General features: G+C 46.7%; 1 protein-coding gene across 3 annotated transcripts in view; it reads right to left on the reverse strand.

Annotated features, from left to right (window-relative positions):
* The window catches only part of LOC126517672 (receptor-type tyrosine-protein phosphatase mu-like), a 153,568-nt gene that overhangs the window by 55,879 nt on the left and 75,816 nt on the right, over positions 1 to 21,873 (reverse strand). For all 3 annotated transcript variants that reach the window (XM_072285627.1, XM_072285628.1, XM_072285626.1), the window contains exons 11-12: positions 13,593 to 13,742; positions 13,072 to 13,171 (exon numbers count right to left, since the gene is read on the reverse strand). In XM_072285627.1, the coding sequence (XP_072141728.1) occupies positions 13,072 to 13,171; positions 13,593 to 13,742 (250 nt within the window). The remainder of the gene's footprint in view (positions 1 to 13,071; positions 13,172 to 13,592; positions 13,743 to 21,873) is intronic.

A 21,873-nucleotide genomic window follows, 5' to 3' on the forward strand; every position in this document is an offset into this window, starting at 1 on the left:
CCCGCCTGCGGATCAAGAACAAACAGAGGACCGACAGCCGACACTACAACCTCCGACGACGCTTCGTCCAGTACCAGCCCGGCGACCGTGTTTGGGTTTGGACACCGATACGCCGACGAGGACTGAGTGAGAAACTATTGCCGCTATTTCGGACCCTACAAGGTCATTCGACGTATTGGCGCACTGGACTATGAGGTCGTGCCAGACTGAATTTCGCATTCACAGCGGCGCCGCGCACGATATGAAGTGGTCCACGTGGTGCGTCTGAAACCCTTTTACGGACGCTGACGAACTTCCTTATTTTGTTGTTTTCTTTGCTACGGGTGTTTTTCCTTATTTCGTTTGTATGCAGCATCGGGTCGATGCTTTTTTTAAGAGGGGGGTATTGACACGTGTACTTATCTTTATCGGCCGACCACGTTTCGCCACCTAACAAATGTAATCGCACAGCGCGCGACGCGCCTGCATGTATCCGAAGTCTCTGGAAAGTTATCGATACTTCTACCCGGCTATCTGTTGTTGCCGAACGTTGTGCTATCTGATTTCATCGTGTAACGCGAATGGTGTAGAACTTTGTGGAAGGTACGCGGGTCCGAACGATTAGTCTGGAACATTCGACGACTGCTCTATAAAAGCCGACGCGCTTGACTCGCTGATCAGATTTCCGACGATCGCCGACCGTGTTCGCCGCTATCGTTGTGCTACGAGTGTAGCCTGTTTTTGTGGGCACAGGTTCGCCCAATAAAAGCTAGTTTTGTATTCCACCGTATTGCTGCTTTTCTTCACCGTCACTACCACGTGACAATATAACTAATGTTATCGCAATTGGTCGGAAGGATTTTATGTTCGTCTTATCGCCTTTCCCTTTATAAATCAAATTAATTTTACTCTGTTTCCAGCTGTGCGGAATTCGCTTAATTGTTGTGACTGCCTCCAATGCTTTTATCAGCGTTTCCTTGCTTTATGGGCCAAGTTCATTAACTTGATTGGAATTTTGTCTATCCCACTGGCAGACGTGCGGGCACCAGCGGGAAGCAAAGCGGACACTAAAGTCCCTTGATAATTTGAAAGTAGCGACACCCTTTGAACTCTGTTGCCGCCGCGCGACCTCCTCGCCTCCTCCTCGCCCCCTGCGTGTTCCCCCGCGGCAACCAGTTTTGCCTCCGTTTTTCTGCACGACGATTGGTCTCCCTCCCTGTTTCTTGGGACAAGTTCATTAATTAACTTGATTGGAATTTTGTCTAACCCTGCGGACACGCATTTTGGAATATTTGCTTCTACCTTTTTCCAGTTAAGATTGGTCAGTTCTAAGCTGTTTTATATTGTGCTATCCTGTGTTGTTCCCTCATTTGGGGCGATTACCCTATCGTCTTTCCTGAATGACTCAGCTCTAACTGAACTAATGTAGTTCACAGCGTCATCTCCCTCTAAACAATTTCCTTCGGCATCGTGAATCTGTTCCTGTTTTCTGTTATTCGCTTTACCCAGCCAGCTTACATGGTTCCAGAATTTTCTTGACCAGCCCCTTAGTTGCATCGCGAACTTCAGCCAGCCAACGATCAGAGGACTGCTTTATTTTAGCCTGGACGAGGACCTGCACTTGTTGTTTCTTTTGTCGATAAGAGTCCCATTTTTGGCCTATTTCCTCTTCAGATAACTGCGCCCTCTTTGCTTCTCAGTGTTCCCGTGATGCCAACCGTCGTGGTTTGATGGCTTCCCTAGTTTCCTTATTACACCAACTTCGTGGCTTCCGCTTTCCTCTCCAGCGGTTTACTCCTTTTACTTCTTTTATTTTTGTACTAATGAGTAGTTCTAACTGATTATAATCCCACTTTTCCACGGGATGTTTCTCTACTGCTTCTTCTATGCCGGCCGCTATTTGCGCAATTTGTTCGTTATTTAATTTTCCGTACTCTTTTTGACTTCCCTGCATTTCTTTTTTGAGCAGGGCTCCCAACTGTAGACTAATACGCTTATGATCACTTCCGAGGCTGTACTTCCCCTCTTCGTCTACTTCCATTATTGCGAGCTTGCTATACATCCCCTGCGACATTAAGCAGTAGTCAATGGTCGTTTGTCTGTTACGGGACTGCCACGTTATTTGTCCCTCACACTTAGTTTCTCTATTTACTATAACTAGGTTGTGTCGCTCACAGAAGTCTAGCATCAACCTTCCATTACAATCTGTGTATCCATCCAGATCATCCATGTGGCCATTCATGTCACCCAGCAGACAAATATCGGCACCTTCTCCAAACTGGTTTATATCGTCATCGAGAGACTTCACTAGATCCTTGTTCTCTTGCCTGCATTTGGCCCCTGTCCCTAAATAAACTACTCCTAGCCATGTCTCTTTGCCGGCAATTGTACCTGATACCCAGAAATGTTCTTTGCAAGTTAACTTTATTCTTTTCCAATTTGTTCCTTGGTGTATGAGCATACCTACTCCTCCTCCCTTCCTCTCCGTTGTTGTTCTATTGCTCCCTTCCCAGACGTAGCCTTCAATAAACGGTGGGTCTTCTAGATCCCTGAGATGTGTTTCGCATAGCGCGTATACACCTACTTCTTCGTCCTTTAACTGCTGTTCTATTTCTAACCACCTCGCTCTCTTTCTACCGCCTTGCAAGTTTATGTACCTGAACCTGGTGTTAAATTTCTTTTTTGTAGTTTTCTTCCTGGACCTCCTAGTGGCCATATTATTGGCGTCAGCCTCTATTGTTGCACTTTCTACACTGTTTCTACCTACCCCTACACCCTGAGCCGCAGTGGACCCCCTAAAAAAGCTGCTGCCCGACGTGCCAGGTGCGAGCCGGTCTCGGCTCCTAGCCTTCCATTAAAGTGGATGCCATTTCGTGTAAAGCCTCCGCCAATGCCTGCTCTATGCAATTCTCTGTTTATGTCTGCCACTTCAAAGCCTTTCTCCTGGCTTAGCTTTCTTATCTCCCGATTAAGAGCCACGACGTCCTTGGTAATTTCTCCGTTCCGTCCTTGCACCTCCGGCACTGTGCATACCACGATCTGGACTTGCTGTGCTGTCGCCCTCAAATCGTCAACTCCCTCCGCTAATCTTTCCGCTACTTTTGCGGCTTCACCACTCAGGACATCATTTAGCCCCGCCGCTACCACTGCCAAACTGCGCTCCGCAACATTCTTAGAAAGCTCGCTTTTTGTTCGTTATTAATTTTGCGTACTCTTTTTGACTTCCCTGCATTTCTTTTTTGAGCAGGGCTCCCAACTGTCTCACTGAGTACTGCGCCCATTGTCCTGCCTGGAAACGCGCCGACTGCTACCCGCTTATCACCCTTTACACGCTCCATTATAGTTCTTTTGCACCTACTCATATTTGAGTCACCACCGATAAGCACTAGGGTATTCCCTTCCTCCCTCCTAATTTCCGGATTATGCTGCCTCTTATCATTGACTGTGACGTCATTCGTTGGGGTTAGCTTGTGCCCCTCCTCTCTTCGCGCCCGCTGGCGCCCCTGTGGCTGCAGCGTCGCCTCACTCGGGGCGTGTTGCGCTGCTTCACTATAACTACGCCGATTCACCGGCGGCGAGCCGACTTCCGCTTTCTCTGGCTCCCTGCCTCCCACTTCGCCTGTAGGGTCTACCCTACTTTCCGAGCTTTTGCCACCAGCTTGATGTCCTGACCCATCATTCTCCGCTGCCCGCGTCTCAAGCACATCGAGCCGCCTATGCAGTTCTGCTCTCCTTTCCCTCTCTTTTCCAAGCTCGCCACGGTCCTTCCTAATTGCGCGGCCTGGACCGCTTCCACCTTGACCAACTCGGCGACTTTCGCCTGCAGTGCTACCCGCTCCTCCGGCTCCTCCCTCAGGTCTGTTTTAAGCTCTTCGAACTTAGCCGCCCAAGTTCCTTCCAGTTTTCGGACTGCTTCCCTGACACCCTCGCACGACCTGCACGTGAAGGTAGACCCTTCAGCATCTGCTAAACTCTGGAAACTAGTCTCGTCGAGGAAGTACCAGCGCAGGCACTCGTCGCACTGCACTTGCTCCCCGTCCCCTGCGGCCTTCCCGTTCTTTGGCTTCATCGCTAGGCCTGCGTCCCTTTTCACAACAAGCAAGTTCTCTAAATCACTCAAGCAAACCCGACCTCGACCGCTACCCCAAACAAAAATAAAAAATTAGCACTCCCTACCCCATGTAAAAATTGCTTCGAAGAGCTAGCTGAGAGAAATAATCCTATTAAATAGGACCCGCCTACAACCTATAGGCCTAACGGGGGAGCCGGCAGACCTAGACAAAGCCGGTACGTTTATTACTTATACCAAGAATTAAAAATTTGCGTCCCTACGCAAAAGAAAACACTTCCAAAACACTAACTAATAAAAATAAAAGAGTACTGATAATAAAAGAGTAAGTGAGGAGGCGTGGTGGTTTTAAACGAGACGGGATCCACTTCAATTACAGCCTTGCACTAGAAGTGGGCTGGCGACTTGGTGGTCGCGCTGTTGCTTTTATAGGGGGCCCACGGGCGCTCAGGAGGTTAGAGTAGATAGTAATGAAGAAGGTTCCCTAGGGGAACATCAGAAGAGCATCGCCGTCGATAACAGAAAAAGGAGGAAAGCAAGAACAGGAGCTCGCCATGCGATAGGCTACATAAACATGCAGGGTGGCAGAAGAAAGGAAAAGTGGGCAGAGATTGAGGAGCAGTTACATAGAGAACAAATAGGGGTGTATGCGGTTACAGAAACGCACCTTAGAGACTCAGAAGAGCCGCCAGTTATTGAGAATTATGTATGGGAAGGGTGCAACAGAACTAAGTCGGAAAGAAAGGGAGGGGGAGTCGGAATGCTCATCCATCAGGGAGCCAAATGGAAAAGAGTAAATTCACAATGTCAAGAGCATCTTTGGTTATCAGGTACAATGAGTGGGAAAGAAACTTGGCTGGGAGTTACGTATTAGTGGACCGGAACAAATTGCACAGAGAAGAATAAAGAGTTAGTGGAATGCATAAGCGCTGATATTAGGGGTTTCGGGAATGGTGCTGAGATTGTCCTATGAGGTGACATGAATGCCCACATACAGGATCTAGATGGGTATACCGACAATAACGGGAAGTCAATGCTGGACCTTTGTGAGCAACATAACCTCGTGATCATGAATACAGGGCCTAAGTGTGAAGGACAGATCACGTGGGAAGTGGGAAACCGGCAATCGACCATTGATTACTGTCTGATGACAGAAGGAATTCATGATAAGTTGAGAGAAATGGTCATCGATTAGGAAGGGTTTAGCAGCATAGGGAGTGACCATAAACGCATCATCTTGAAAATGGGATATGTAGTTGGGTAAGAGAACAAGGATGGCAAAATGGCCAGTCCAAATTTGAACGCTGAACAAATAGCAAATATAGTCACTAGAGTTGAGGAAGAACTTGGCGAGTGGCCAAGTAAGGAGTGGGAATATGGTGTGCTTCTAAGTGTAATAACGACAGAAACACGGAAAGAGAAACAACATGCTCGTTGGAAAGGAAAAAAGAAACCGAAAAGCTGGTGGAACAAGGAGATACGGGAAGCAATCGCCAAACGGCAGAAAGCATCCCGAGAGCACAGGCAGGCAAAGAAGGCGCAGTTGCCACAGGATGAAGTAACCAGTAAATGGGAAATATACCGGGCGAAAAAGTCTATGGTTCAAATACTGGTGCATGCAAAATTTAAAGGTGAAAGTGAACGTTGGTTGTCAGAAATACGTGAGAAAAAGAAGACCACACCTAGAATATTTTGGAATCACATAAAATTATTAGACAGGAAGTCAACAACAATACAACAACATATCCTAGACGAAGATGAAAACAGACTGGAAAGAGAAGCGACAATAAATTACATCCGAAAAATAATAGGCGAATCGTTCCAAGGCAAGGACGAGGTTGTATTTAAAGAAAAAAAAAAGCATGAAAGAGACCCAGGTGGAACAGGAGCTGGGGCTGACAAATTTCAACTGGAAGAAAGCGGAAGAGAAAATTCCTAAGCGCACAGCCACAGGGCTAGACGAGGTTCCCATTAGGCTTATTAATGAAGCACGACCAAAAAGTAAGGAAGCTCTGGTGAAAGCAATGGGAAAAACTTTAATAGATAGACTAATACCAGACAGTTGAAGACAAAGTAGAATGAAATAATTTATAAAGGTAAGGGGAGAAAGATAGAATTCACTCCTATAGACCATTGACCATTCATCGGTAATATACAGGCTAGCAAATGCAGGCAATCAAATTAAAGCTGCAAGCATGGACATAGAATAATGGCATTTTGGGAGAACTTCAGAATGGCTTCAGAATAGGTAGGCGTTTGGATGATAGCTCATTTGTTCTTACTCAGTGTATTGAAATATCAAAAGTAGAAAGGATACCGTTATATATGGCCTTTTTAGACATTACAAGAGCCTATGACAACGTAGACCGCAACATTCTGTGGGATATTCTGGAAGGGGAAGGCTTAGGTGACGATTGTCTACAGCTTGTGAGAGAGATTTACCTAGAAAATACCGTTTGCGTTGAATGGGAAGGGATGAGGAGCGAGGAGAAAGTTCATATCAACAAGGAACTGAGGCAGGCGTGCCCTTCCTCCACACAGCTGTTTATTATGTAGATGGTGAGGATGGAGAGGGCGCTAGAAGGAAGTAATATCGGCTTTAATCTCTCATAAAAACAGGCGGGTACAGTAGTAGACCAGCATCTTCCAGGGTAATGTTATGCGGACGACATCGTGTTGCTAGCTAACAAGCAAAGTGATTTGGAATGTCTGGCTAATATCTGTGGACAGGAAGGCAACAATTTAGGTTTGAAGTTTAGTGTTAGAAAATCAAGTGTTATGGTATTCAATGAAAACAGTGAATAGACAGTGGCGATACATGGCCAGGAAATACCTCTGGTAACAAAACATAAATACCTTGGTATATGGATAAACGAAGGCAATAGATATATGAAAGCACAGGGAAAAACAATAACAGTGACGGGGAAGAGAAATGCAGCCATAATGAAGCACAAAATTCTATGGGGATACAATAGGCACAAGGTGGTCCGAGGTATGTGGAAAGGTGTAATGGTTCCAGGACTTACTTTTGGAAATTCGGTTGTTTGCTTTAAATCAGGGGTACAATCAGCACTCAATGGGAACCAAAGGTCAGTGGGACGCCTCGCATTGGGCGCTCACGGGAAGACTACAAATGAAGCTGTGCAGGTTGATATGGGCTAGACCAGTTTTGAAGTGAGGGAAGCTCGCAGTAAAATTGAGTGATAAGAATGGCTGAGGAATATGGAAGAAAGTAAACGGGCTGGGAGAGTGTTGAGGTATCTGTTTACAGGAAAAACATTGACTCACAGTGGAGGAAAAGAACTAGGAAGCTTACCGCAAGTATGCGGCCTGCAGGGTGGGCAACACAGCAACAAAGAACGTCAAGCGGAAAATCAGAGAGGTTGAAATTATCTCATGGGTGATGGCAATGGAAAAGAAACCTGCCATGAGTAACTACTTAAGAGGAAAAAACGAAATCACGATAGAAACAATCTATGATAACTCAACGGGAAGCTTATTACTTTCCGAAGCGAGATCGGGATTCCTTAGAACACACATCTATAAAGCTAGATAGAAGACGGAAGAAGAAGCATGTGCTCGCTGCCGTGAAGCTAGGGAAACTATGAAGCATGTTTTATTAGAATGTGAAGACGTCTACCCCGTGGTACATTTAGTCACCACTGGCCTCCTTGAAGCCCTTGAGTTCAGCGAGAACAGTGGAAAAGTAAACATGTCCGCAATAAGAATTAGTAAGAGGTGATTGAAGGATTGGTGGAAGAAAAGTAGGGAAACGACAAAAAAAAACGGCCGTGGCTTAGCTTGGTTAAGCCTGGTGATTGCGAAGCAATAGTGTGTTATTCTCGGATCAGCTGGTAGTATGGCTGGTGGTAGTCTTGGGTTATGCTAGTGTTACGGCTTACAGTGAATCATCTAAGAGGAAGTCATCTGTCGAATCCGTGTATGCCGACAAACATTTCCCTCACCAGCGTGCCCATTACAAAATCATCCAGTATCAATTGGCCGACGGTGCGGCAACACTCCATTTTCTCCGCGTCGTAAGATATGCCCACACCGACCGTAGCGCCCCTGATGAGAGGAGCGGGAGTTAGGCCGCCGTTGGTGGCTACCGCCTCGCCTCGCGACGGCGTGAGATGGGGTCCCGTTTTTACACAGCTGGTGTGACGTCACTCTAGGTCACGTGGTGTGACGTCACGCAGCGAGGTCACGCTAAAGGTCAATGGTGCCTACCACCGCCTCGCCACGGAACGGGCTGAAGTGCGACCTAAAGTAGCATTGCTTCGCAATAAAACAGAGTTACAAAAGCAAATTTCGCAATAGGGGATCAAAAATATCTTTGTGGGACTTCATAGTGTTCTTTTTCATGTTTTCTTGTTTAACCTAGGTAGGACATTAGGCAGTATAACAGCAAGAGCTTGGTGGCGCAACCCACCGCCCCGTTCCAAAGGGGACGCTCATAACATCCATCCATCCATCCATCCATCCATCCATCCATCCATCCATCCATCCATCCATCCATCCATCCATCCATCCATCCATCCATCCATCCACAATTAAAGAGGCGATTGGAGGATTGGTGGAAGAAAAGTAGGGAAACGACAAAAAACGGAGACGTACAAAAGCAAAGTTCGCAATATGCAATCAGAAAATTTCCTTGTCGGACTTCATAGGTTTTTTTCACGTTTTCTTGTTTAACCTAGGTAGGAAATTAGGCAGCATAATAGCAAGAGCTTGGTGGCGCAACCCACCGCCCTGCTCCAAAGGGAATGCTCATAACATCCGTCCGTCCGTCCGTCCATCCATCCATCCATCCATCCATCCATCCATCCATCCATCCATCCATCCATCCATCCATCCATCCATCCGTCCATCCATCCATCCATCCATCTATCCATCCATCGCAGTCCGTCGTAATGGAGATAAGCTGGGACGTGTAGGAGCCTTGTTCCCACCCTTTTGCACAGGATGACATTTACTACAGTGGTTTCACAGGCACGAGGGTAGGTCTCCTATCCGTCGCTGTCGGTATGTGCCATAATAGAGAAATTATGATCGTCATCAATACGCGACGATCATCTCAAAGAGCTAGGTAGCAGTATATGTGCCTGCCGCTTCTGGGTCAATTCCTCCTTGTGGGTATGTATCTGCCTCAGTATGGAAATAACAATCCTCCACATCGCGCGGCGATCATCTACCATGCTTACCATGCATGAAAGGGTTCGAATGTGGTTCAGCCGCAGCTCGCTTTCATCTTCTGAATTTTTGTTGTGGTTTCTTGGAACTAAATAACTAGAATAAATCTAACTCAGGAGTCCTGGAGTGCTCACTCTACTACGGTCTCAGGCTAAACACATCAAGAAATGCAAATTCAAACAAAAAGAAGTGACGTTCCTTGCACACCGAATTGATGCTAATGAACTTAACCCAAAGGATGACAACACTGAAGCAGTTCTCCAAGCATCGCCCCGAATTTGGTGTGCGAGCTGAAATCCTTCTTGGGTTTAATCAACTATTATGCCGAATTTTTACCGAACTTGTCCACTGTACCGGCTCCCCACTGTAAAGTCTACTAACAAAAGGAGCTACGTGGAAATGGCAACAAAATCAGGAGGAAGTGCTCCAGGGTGTCAAAATTTCTGACACAGTTTGACCCTACCAAACCTTTGAAGTTGGAATGTGATGCCTCACCTGTAGGAGTGGGAGCTGTACTTTCACGCCGTATCAATGGCCCAGATTATTCTATTGGATTCCGCTTAAGGACGCTGTCCAAAGCAGAATGCAACTATTCTCAGCTATAAAAGGAAGCGTCGGCGCTTGTGTTTGGTGGGACACAATTAAAGGACTACTTATATGAGAATCAGTTTGTTTTGGTCACGGACCATAAACTCCTTACGGGTTTGTTCAACTCAGGAAAGGCTATTCCTCCCGTGGCAGCGACTAGGATTCCGAAATGGGCGTTTCTCTAAGACAACTATCAGTACACGTTGCAGTATAGCAGGGGTGCGCAAAACTCGAATGCTGATGCCTCAAGTCGCTTGCCGTTACCGAACAGGCTGCAAGATAACAGCCCAGAGGATCCGCCAGAGTACGTTCTTTACTCTGAGTGTTTGAAAAGTAAGGCCGTTAGCAGACTTCACAGAAAGCAATCCAACGCTGCAGCAAGTGAAATATTGGATTAAGAGAGGCTGGCCGAAAGCTTTGTCAGAAGAACAAGTTCGGTTCCGGCCGTACTTCAGCAAAAAGGCTGAGCTCACTTACTACCAAGATTTGGTATACTGGGACCTCGCATTGTGCTTCTCGCAGCTCTAATCTGTCGCATCTTGGACTAGCTACACAAAACACACCCAGACATGACGACTATGAAGAACATAGCAAAAACCCTGTTCTGGTTTCCAGGTGTGGATGGTGAAATCGAGCGATTGGTGCGTGCATGTCCTGCTTGTGTACAAGCTGCGGCGATGCTTCCAGCGCGAAATACTGTTCCTTGGCCCACAACGGGAGAAAAATGAAGCCGTTTGCATGCTGATTATGCAGGTCCCATCGAAGGACACATGATATTGGTGGTTGTGGACTAAGAAACAAAGAGGGTAGAAGCGCTTCCAATTAAATTGGCGACAGCAGAAACGACAGTGGAGGCCCTTAGGGCTACGATTGCGAGTTTCGGCCTTACCCCACACACTCGTGACGGATAATGAACCTCAGTTCACAGGTTTCCACTTACGCAATTTCCTGATTTAGATCAAGTACTACACATGACTATCTGGCCTTACCATCCGTAATCAAATGGTTTAGCGGAGAGGACTGTAAGAACACTGAAAGAAGCGTTGTAAAAACACGAAGGAATCCAGCCACAAACATGAATTGCAAGATTTCTGTTCCGGTATTTGTTCGAATGTTTGTTCGGTACTTTTGTTCGAATATCAAATACGGACAAAGCTCGACTGCATCACGCAGGCCGCCAAGGCAGCAAGCACAGAACCGTGTACGGAACGTCAGGAGCGATGCCAAGTTGGACAGCGTGTGTGGATGCGAACGTTCCGGCCACGAAAAAAGATGGATGCCTGGTATCTTGCGCGATAAGCAAGGAAAGCGTATGGTCACAGTGGACACGGCTCAAGGAACGGAACGGTGGCATGTTGACCAAGTGTGACGTCCGGACGCTTCGGCCACGGAATAGTCTGATGCCGACAGGGTAAAGCCCCGCCAAGGACATTCGGACGGAAGTACAGTAGACTCTCCGACTCTCTCAACTGAACCTTTGCGTCACTCAACAAAACAGCACCGTCCTCCAGAGCGTTTGAACTTATAGGAGGGAGAATCTGTGGTATAGCATAGCACTAGCTCGGCTCGTGACGCTGGTGCTATGAACGACCCCGGGTTTGAGCAGGTTGCCAGCTAACGTGGAACAAAGGAATGTTCCACAGGTGGTGGAACGTTCTGTTGTCATGCCCCGCAGCAGTCTCCTTCACAGATGGCGCAGCGGGTTGCTGAAGTGCAGATGTCAGAAGCGTGTTCAATAGAAGTACACTTAGCACAACAAACATGCCCTCTGCAGCTTTGTGAGCCATACCCAAAATGCTGACACTTGACGCACGCGGATTTGGAATGTATGGTCTGACACGAAGCTTGCAGTAATCGCTTTTGATTGACTCAGGTCGGGTATTGGTTCCGAAAGTAAAGAGTATGTGCTTGGCAGGTAGTTATTTGTCATCTCGCCTTGTTATCATTTGCACCTTGACTATGTTCTGGTCTGGTCATCCTTCAAGCAGTTTGCTTCCACTGAGTTCGAGCAGCTCACCGTCCGACATAATATCGCGCACTGTGTTCATCGACCTCTGGGGCCCACTAAAACGGGGATGTCCCCAAATGCTACAAGTTTCGAGAGTTTGTCATACTGTGATTTGTCGCGAAATTCGAGAACATCGCCGCTTCCCATCTTTATTACTTTTTAACCTGAGCCGATTGTTTCCGTGAGACATTTGGCTACAAGAAATGCGTCTGTGAGACATTTGGTTAGAAATGATCATTCGGACTCTTTTTGTTTTATAGTAGCTGTGTACAACATGGTACCTCAAAAGAGAATGTTTTGGTTGCATAAAAAAACAATGTTTCATCGGTGTGGCCCCTCTTCAGGAAGCGATTAGGTAGCGGAACAATTTTTAATTATGGAGTTTTACGTACCAAAACCATGATTTGATTATGAGGCACGCCGTTGTGGGGGACTTCAGAATAATTTGGATCACCAGAAGTCCTTCAACGGAACCTAAATCTAAGTACACGGGTTTTTTCGCATTTCGCCCCCATCGAAATGCGGCCGCCGTAACCTGGATTCAATCCCGTGACTTCATGCTTAGCAGCCTAACACCATAGCCACTAAGCAACCCCGGTGGGTAGTAGGGGAAAAGCGTTTGCCATATAAAATTGCAAAATTGGGTGGCGATGGTAACCACACACCACCGAGCCCAACAAAGGGACTCTACAAAGTTGGAGGAATGCCTACAACGCCAGCCATGCATCGTGGCTATAACCTAGGATGAAATACTCAAGGTTGGGTAACTACACCAGCGAGGTTAACCCTTGCCGCCCAGAAATTCGGATGTGAGAAGTGACGAGAAGACAGGCAAGGTGAAAAGGCGAGAGAGAGAAAAAAGATTGACAAGGAGGACAGGAAAAGGCACTGCCGATTTCCTACAGGTGGGTCAGCCTGGAGGTCCCGTTTGTGTGAAGCAGATGCCAAAGGGCTGTGTCGCCTACACCGGGGTTCTTAAGGGTCCAAATACTCGGCATCGGCTGTAATCCCAGGGTCCCCCTTTTCCAAGACACGGCTCAGCCGCGTAAGGCTAAACGTGAAAGGGTCCATCCCTCACATGCTCAAGCATGTCGTGTGGCAACACGCCAAACGCCTACTGACGCAGGCGCCCCTGCGGGGTTAATACTGTCGATTCTAATTAAACGATGTATTTCTGTCCTAGCAGGGATGCGGGCTTCACATATTGGAGCAACTGCTAAAGTCGTCGGCTTACCGGCCAAGATCTTCTGTGATCTGTTCTTGCCGGCATTGCACTCGTCCCTTGCGCCTTTGTATTCCGAGGCATCAGGGTGTGGGCGCATTCGGCTCAATTCCTTTAGAAACGTGCGAAACATTTATCAACAAGTTACATCACATAGAACGACAAAGCTGCTGCACATTATCCCTCTTAATATTTAATACAGTCAATGGTAAAGTGAAAGTTAAACCTTACTGGCTTCTGGCAGAATTACAGTGCCTCAGAAAGTTCAGTTTCATCTCTTGGAGAAAAGCATGCTTGTGAAACTTCTGGTCTACTACTGGTAAACATGTACGAAAAAGCATTTATCGTGCTATTTTGATGCGACATGGTTTACAAGTAGTTCGACCTGAAATGTCTATTATGATTTTATTGTTGGGTAATTGTGTCTTGCACAAAAATACCATATTATTTGATCTTACTATAAATTATGCGTTATAGCTTAAAAGAGAAATCAAAGGGGAAAGACTGCATTGTTAAAACAACTTCGAGCTCACCTCAAATTCCTTGTACATCAGAGATTTCCCAGTGGCTGGATGTGTCGCCTTCAAGTTCTGGTACAACTTCAAGAACTCTTCGATTGTCAACTTTCTGCTCTTTGCGCAAGCCATGTTAACCAAAAGCTTGTGCGCGGCGATGTACTGCTCCTGGAAACACGAACAAGAATGACTATCCGCCATTTTGAGCTAACTCAACACTGAACGCAAAGCACCGCCGTACCAAAAGCACATTATTTTAGCTGCGACTCTGCCAAAAAAAAAAAGAAACCTTTACCATTGCTTATTTCGTCTCAAGTAGAAAGAAAAGCCACTGCCCCTTCCTCTGTTTTGAAGGACACACTTCAGTAAGAGAAAAAAAAATCAAGAGCCATACCACTCTGTGAAGGTGGATCACCAGCGTAGCTGTACATATGGTAATATATATGTTGATAATATGTGTGCTATTTGAAATTAAAAGACACTTACCACGATGGATTACGTTTTTTCACGTCTTTTTCCTTTTTTCACGTCTTTTTTTCTTCAAGCTTCTTTATTTTTAACCTTCTTTCGTTTCCTTCTCTGGATTTGTTATTTGGTCACCAAGGTCTCTATCGCTTTATAAACGGCCAGGGGCTCTGTGGCGACACTGGAAAGGCGCTTGGCCAGTGTGAGGTCTGTACACAACCGATGACACGTCGTGGGCACAGTGATGTTTGTGTAACATTGGATGCCGAACCTTTCGAGGAGAAACGCCATGGACCACTTTAGGTCTGGCCGAGACACGTTTATGTTCAAATCACCACATTTAGAATGGGAGTGATGTCAGTAGGGGGGCTTCAATCAAACGTGCATACGCTTGGCATTTTCGGCACAAAAATTGGAGGACGCTTAAGCTTCGCCTTCAAGAGTGGAACGCGACAGCTTTCCCGTCGACCCGCCAAGGGGTGTAAGACAATGCGCTACCATGGCGCTACGGCGCAGCGATCACTTACGAGGCGCCCCGCATCGGACTTTTCACCCACCAATTACGCGGTGAGCGTCGAGCAACGCAGTGTTCGGCGCGGCAACGAAACGTGCGCCTGAGCAAACGGAACGAGCCAAAGAACTCGGTGTCTCGGAGGGGGAGACGATCTACGCCAGCCAAACGTCGTGATCGGCACGGGCAGAGAGATAGATAGATAGTCATCTAAAGAAAGGAACGACGCTTGATTCTGCAACCCGTGTGAGAGCACGGCGAAGCGTCGTCAGGGGAGAGGGAGTCGGGGCCGCGACGCGCCTCGCACCGGTCCCCGCACAGCCCCAATGCGCGCGTGGCGCGCCACCTGTCGGGGCAGCGCCGTACATTGAGAGGAGGGGGTCTTTTGTGTTTGCCGCAAGATGGCTCTGCGTGTGCGGAAAGCGCAGAAAAAATGTAGCGGAAACGTACTTCGCTACGCGTTTAACTGCGACTTCTGTAATTTACATGCTCATAATTACCGATATACACAGCAGTATAGCTTTCTACGGCACGTTTGTAAGGCAACACCGCATTCACTAGAGGCGTTTTTGTCCCACTTTGAGCGATCGAACTCATGGCTGAGTGGTAGCGTCTCCGCCTCACACTCCGGCGACCCTGGTTCGATTCCCGCGCAGCCCATCTTGCAAGTTGTCTTTATTTACGAATTGCCTGCCGGGATTTTTCGCTCACGGCCAATGCCGCCGACGCCGACACCGACGACAACACGAGCTCCTTAACGCTGTCGCGTTAATAGAGTGTTTTAGTTGAGCGTCTTTACGGTACGCTCCGCTCCGAGCGGCCCCGCTCAGCCACAGCGGAGCGGCGGGCGATTTTCACGTTTTAGTTGCACGTTTAGCGTAGCGGAGCGGACATTTCGTAGTTGCAGCGCCCCCTGGCTAAATTCAGGGTAATGAAAGAAAATAAAAACACTTTATGATCACTCTTATACCGTAAAACGTATATATGTATATATATAACTTGCTTCTCCATGAAGTATCTAGACGTGCGCTTGTAATGCGTTACCGGTCCATTTTATGGAAAATAAAGCGCCGTCTTGGGGAACGCCACGTGTTAGCCAGCGCGCTTGCTTTCGGCATCCAATCCAATCCGTTCTGGCGCCAACGCTAGCCAAAGTGCTGCGCGGCACGCTCCGCTCAGGCAGCTTCTAAGCGGACCGTGTTCCTCGCTCAAATATCCGGCTTACGGCTAAGCGGAAGGCGCATGCGTATTCGCGCTTCCACTCCGCTTAACTGCTTAGCGGAGCGTAAACACGCTCAACTGAAACACTCTAATATTCGTCTGTATTACGTGCCGCGCACATTCCCGCTCCTGTTCACTATGGTGTTCTTCGTAGGCGCGCTGTTCTTCTGCAGTCCTCACTGCACGTGGCCTACCCATTTCACGAGTGAAAGGGCACTGAGCTAAGGTTACGTGGTTTGCCTATAGAATCCGTGACGTCAGACCACAATCCATACTAAATAGTGTCTATTCCGCTTTGAGTTTATTTATTACGATATTTTCTTATCACAATACGTTTTGACACTTCTCGCGATTAAACGCAGCTGGGGCGTACCCAGCAATACGCTTTTGCTTTAGCTCTTATAGCTCTGGGGTTGGGCCGCCACCTTCTTTACCTATGCGCGCAAACTGCCAGGACCTAGCGTATAACAACTGCGCTGTAACAATCACGCAGACACTCGTCTGCGAGTTGTGTAAGTATGCGTAGGTGTTGTGCAAGTTGGTCATCTTCACGCAGCCCGGTGTCATCATCAACGGTATGAAACTTGATCCGATCAGTACAAACGACAGCGCTGCGGCGTCGCGAACTGTTGCCGATGGTGGCGCCAGGTGACGATGATGAAAGCGAACTACTGCAGCTGGCGACGCCAGGTGCGCTGATGACGTTCAGATCATTATAAGCTGTCATCGCTCTTTAGCGCCTTATCCATCGGCGTCGAACCATTATGAACCGTGATCAACCGCGCTCCGGTGGTGGCTGCGTTTGGCGCGGTGGCGAGAGCCGTATCTTGAAAACGGTCTCCAATGACGACAGCGAGCGCCGACTGCTGATAGCTTCGTGTGCTCCGTTTTCTCGCCACGTAGCTCGCGTTTACGCGGGAGCAGCACGAAGGTGAATTTGCTCACTGCTGCGGGCCCTATCTTGAAAGTGATCGTCTTACAGGACGAACGGATGGACGGACGGTTTTGCTCGTTGGATAAGCATAGAAATGCTTGCGCATTAAATAAGTCTGTTTCACCCGAAAAGCAAAGCATTGACTGCTATAGCAAATTATTAATCTGCTGCAAACATTGGATTAGGAACTAAATTACCAAAAAGCACGTTGTTCCGCGCACACAAGCAAACACGAAGACACCTCGCTCGATGATCGCGGACGCTCGCCATCAGAACGCTGGCGTAATGAAGAGCAGCCGCGGCGGGGTGGGAATTCCACTCCGGGCTGTCCCTCGCTTCACCGTGAACTGCGTGCGTGAGAACACAGTGTATACGAAGCCATCAGCTATCTCAGGTCGGCTAGCCTTCGGACACGTCGCAGATAGCTTCCTAGGGCCCTATACCGTAAAACTATTCCAATATGATTTTAGTCCAATCTCCTGGTGTCAAATTTGCGTAACCACCGACGCAAGCATCGGGCGGTGACCCGAAGGGTTGTTTAAACAGACCAATCAAACGCTCTCCCCATTTACTGGAAGTCACTTTTGTTTGCTTTAAAAACGAATAACATTGCCGACACTGAACGGCTTGTCTTATCTAATTGGCTGATAAGAAGCGAGGAGCACGCTCAAGTAGAGAGGGATTTGATGGGGCCGAGCCAGTGAACTGAAAATCGATAATAGAATGCATAGGGTGGTGCCGTCGTCTGCGATTGGTCCGCTTTGCCTTACTTAGTTTGCGGTGGCTGGTCAAAAATCGTGGCGGCATGCGACGGAAGGTAAAGAATGACGCTAAAACGGATCCTCAGCGAAGAATAGTTCGCAGAGTGAGGTCATGAACGTGCCGCAATCGCTCGATAACGTTACACGGCCACGCAAAAAGTTTTATTGTACGCACACAAACCCATGCTCTCCGGTAGATGCAAGTAGCCAGTGCCTGAGCGATTGGCGGCAGCCATCTTTTATTCCTTTCAGAACCGGGCAGTCTGCGGCTATTCAGAGAAAAAAAAAGTTTTGTTCGGTATATTAATGCATCTTTAACGCGTACACTTTGACGCGGTGAGTTTTCGCGGTTTTGTGACGTCGCGCGACGGGCAGGTGAAGTGGGTGCAGTCCAAAAACTTTTGACCAATACCCGAGGGCTAATGGAGAAAAGGCCTCGAATAAGAAATGACTACTTCTTTTTGCTTGGTCCAACCAAGCATAATCAGTGTGCATACGTCATATCAGATTGGGAGCTGTCGCGGTTTTCGCGACGTCGCGTGACATACAGGCGAAGGGGGGGGGGGGTGTCAAAAAAAGCTTTCGACCAATCACGGAGGGCTGATCGCAGAATTGGAATAGACAATTTTGGAATAGCCTTACGAGAATTGCCTCCATTGCCAAGGCATGCTTTTGAAAGATGTCGTTATTTTTTTTATGCAAAGCGCTTTTTATCACTGGATCTTGAGGGTTTTTTAGCCTCTTTCTTTATTATGAATATTGCTGCCACTGCAAAGCTACCTTTTGTGAGACCAATATTGTGACTGTAAAATAACTTGCGAGAGCTTTTTGCTTGATATAAATTTATGCCATGGAAGATTCCTTTATCCTCTGCATCACATACGTTGCTGCTACTGGAAAGTCATACTTGTGAGACCATCATTGCGTATATGTGTAGACTTTTGTGCGAGACACCTTCAGCAAGTCTAAAATTTTTTAGTTTGTGTTTTGGTGATCTGCGTGCTGTACTATGAGCATCCTGCTTATAAGCAAGGATGTGCTTTATTCGAGTGCTATTAGTGTGTTTTAGTAGAAAACTTTTGTGCAAGGTACTTTTAAGATATATTTTATGTTATATTATGGGAAGATTCTAGTCATTTTCCTGCATCATGTATGTTGCTCCCGGTGAAGTGGCACTGTTGTTCATTGTACAAAAGAACTTTTCTGTGAAGTCATTTTAATGGATACATCTGCAGTTTTACAAAGTAGAAGTGCTACCACAGTCTATATGTAAGTTAACTATCTAGCCATTGAGTGAATGAGACAGCCCGTTTGTTTTTGCATAATGTGCATTGCTGTTGTTGCAAATATGACATCTTGTGATGATGATGATGATGATGTTTCAGGTTTAATGGCGCAAGAGCCAGGTATGGCCAAAGAGCGCCATGCTAGTGGTAATGAATATGTAGTGGTCTGATGGGTTCTATGAATTTAATGTGACGTGGCTGTAAAGAGGCCTAAAAGAGTTGGTGCAAATTGCATAAAATGTACACGTAATAAAATCATGGCAATGATTAATGACGTGTGCTATGATCACTAAAATGCATTAAGAAAGAATGATGCATTATATAAAATATGGGAGATGTTAAATTGCTTAGAAAACTACTGCCTCGCCAGAGCCCTTGAAACACAAGGGCCTAGAGGCATGTGCTATTCAAAATATTTATCACAGCGGCATCCTCTGAAGAGAGGAGGCGATACGAACTAATGGGGCTAATAACATGTAGCACAACATTTTTCAGGAAACCTAGGACAGCGTTGGTATCAAAGAGCGGTTCTGCACCGAGTAACATAACAAGATGAAGGGGGATGTGCTGCCGGTATGCCAAGGGAAAAGGTTTCTTTCTTTCAGATTCGCTTTCCCGATACTCCAGGAGGACGTGGAGGACGGTCAGCTTCTCCCCGCATCTACCACAGGTTGGAGGCTCGTTTCCGGTGAGTAAAAAGTTATGTGTGCCAAATGTGTGTCCTATTAGACGACAGAATAGGACATCTGTCCGGCGTGATTTTGTTACAGGAGGCCATAAACCTAATTGTGGCTTTATTACGTGCAGCTTATTATTTGTTTCCAGGTCCCACAAGCGTTGCCAGTAGTTTCGCAGTTTCCTTCTTAAGAAAGGCTTCAGGTCTGTGACAGGGACCGAAGCAGTAGGATTAACTGCATGCAATGAAATTGATGTGGCCATCTGGTCCGCTAGAACGTTACCCTCGATGCCCCTATGTCCAGGCACCCAGCATATAATCACATGTTGATTAGATATGTTTGCTTTACATAGGACGGAATAGAGTTAATTAATTACTGGATTTCTGTGGCTACCGAAAGACATGAAGGCCTTCACAACACTAAGGGAGTCAGTATAAATAACTGATTTCTGGAATTTTGATTTCTTTATATGCTTTACAGCCGACAACAGCCCGTAGGCCTCAGCCGTAAAGATACTAGTTTCCGGATGTAGTACATCGGTTTCCGAGAAGGATGGACCGACGGCTGCATAGGACACCCCGTCGTGTGACTTCGATACGTCTGTGTAGAACTCCGTGCAGGAGTGTTTGTACTGGAGTTGCCGGAAATGCATTTGGATTTCAATCTCTGGAGCGTGGTTTGTAACTTGTAGGAATGATATATGACATTGTATCAGCTGCCACTCCCAAGGAGGTAGCAGCTTGGCTGGATGCATTAGGCAAAGCTTGAGGAGTGGGACATGCATTTGATCACTAAGCTCCCTCACACGCATCGAGAAAGGCTGTCTTACGGAGGGACGATTGCGAAAGAGTGTCGCATATGGCATATCGTTAACGGTATTAAAACACGGATGTTGAGGATTAGAGTGGACTGCCATAAAATATGTTTGGCTGATGTATGTTCTCTGCAGATAAAGTGACCACTCATCTGATCCTACACATAAACTTTCAATGGGACTTGTCCTGAAAGCGCCAGTGGGGAGTCGGATTCCTAGATGGTGGACTGGGTCTAGCATCTTTAGCGCGCTCGGGGCGGCAGAGTGATAAATCACGGCACCATAATCCAATCGTGATCAAATGAGGCTCTTGTAGAGATTCATTGAACACTTCCTGTCACTACCCCATGTAGTCTGGGATAGAAGTTTCATTATGTTCATTGTTTTTAGACATTTTTCTTTAAGATGTTTAATGTGGGGGACGAAAGTGAGTCTATAGTCAAGTATAACACCTAGAAATTTGTGTTCTTTATTTACAGGTATATGTTGTCCACGCAGTTCTAAGCAAGGATCTGGGATAAGGCCTCTCTTGTAAAAAGATCACAAGAACTTTTGTTAGGATTGATCTTAAATCCGTTCTTGTCTGCCCACTTTGACACTTTGTTCAGGCCTTGCTGTACCTGTCTCTCACACACTGCGAGGTTACAGGATTTGAAAACTATTTGAATGTCGTCCACGTAGACAGAATAAAAGATGACCGGGGGTAATGACGCACGAAGCGTGTTCATCTTCACGATAAAGAGCATGCAGCCGAGCACGCCTCCTTGGGGTACACCCGTTTCTTGCGTAAAAGGACGTGAAAGTACATTGCCGACTTTTACCCGGAAGGTACGATTGGACAGGTAGCTTTCTATAAATTTTAGCATATTACCATGGATGCCTATTTCTGACGAGTCGCTTAAGATTCCGTAACGCCACGTTGTGTCATACGCCTTTTCCATATCAAAAAATATTGATAAGAAGAACTGTTTATGTATAAATGCGTCCCAGATATTTCCTTCAATACGTAAAAGATGATCAGTTGTGGAGCGCCCTTGTCGGAAGCCGCACTGATAGTGATCAAGCATTTTGCTCATTTCAAGAAAATGGATGAGTCGCCGATTAATCATTTTTTCAAATACCTTGCAAAGGCAACTTGTGAGGGCGATCGGGCGGTAATTTGTCACTGAGGAAGGATCTTTGCCTTGTTTCAAAACAGGCACCACAATGGCTTCTTTCCATGCAGTTGGAAGGTATCCTGCAGCCCAAATGATATTAAAAATTGTGAGTAGTGTAACTTGGGTGTCATTGTGTAGGTTTTTGATCATTTCATACGTGATTCTGTCAGATCCCGGTGCAGAGCTCTTGCACGAGCTCAAGGCAGCTCTCAACTCGGCAATACTAAAAGGACAGTTGTACAGTTCATTCTGTGGACATTTTCTTATGAGTGGCTAATTACGTTCTTCTATTTGTTTATATTTCAAAAAGGATTGCGAATAATGGTTCGAACTTGACACGCTCTCAAAGTGCTCCCCAAGTGAGTCTGCCTGATCTTGCAGTGTATTGCCCTGTGTGTTTACCAGAGGGAGTGAATATGTTTGCCGCCCTCTCATCCTATTAACCCTGTTCCAGGCTTTGGTCTCATCTGTAA

This window comes from Dermacentor andersoni, chromosome 11 (assembly GCF_023375885.2).
Source record: "Dermacentor andersoni chromosome 11, qqDerAnde1_hic_scaffold, whole genome shotgun sequence".
Taxonomy (NCBI): Eukaryota; Metazoa; Arthropoda; class Arachnida; order Ixodida; family Ixodidae; genus Dermacentor; species Dermacentor andersoni.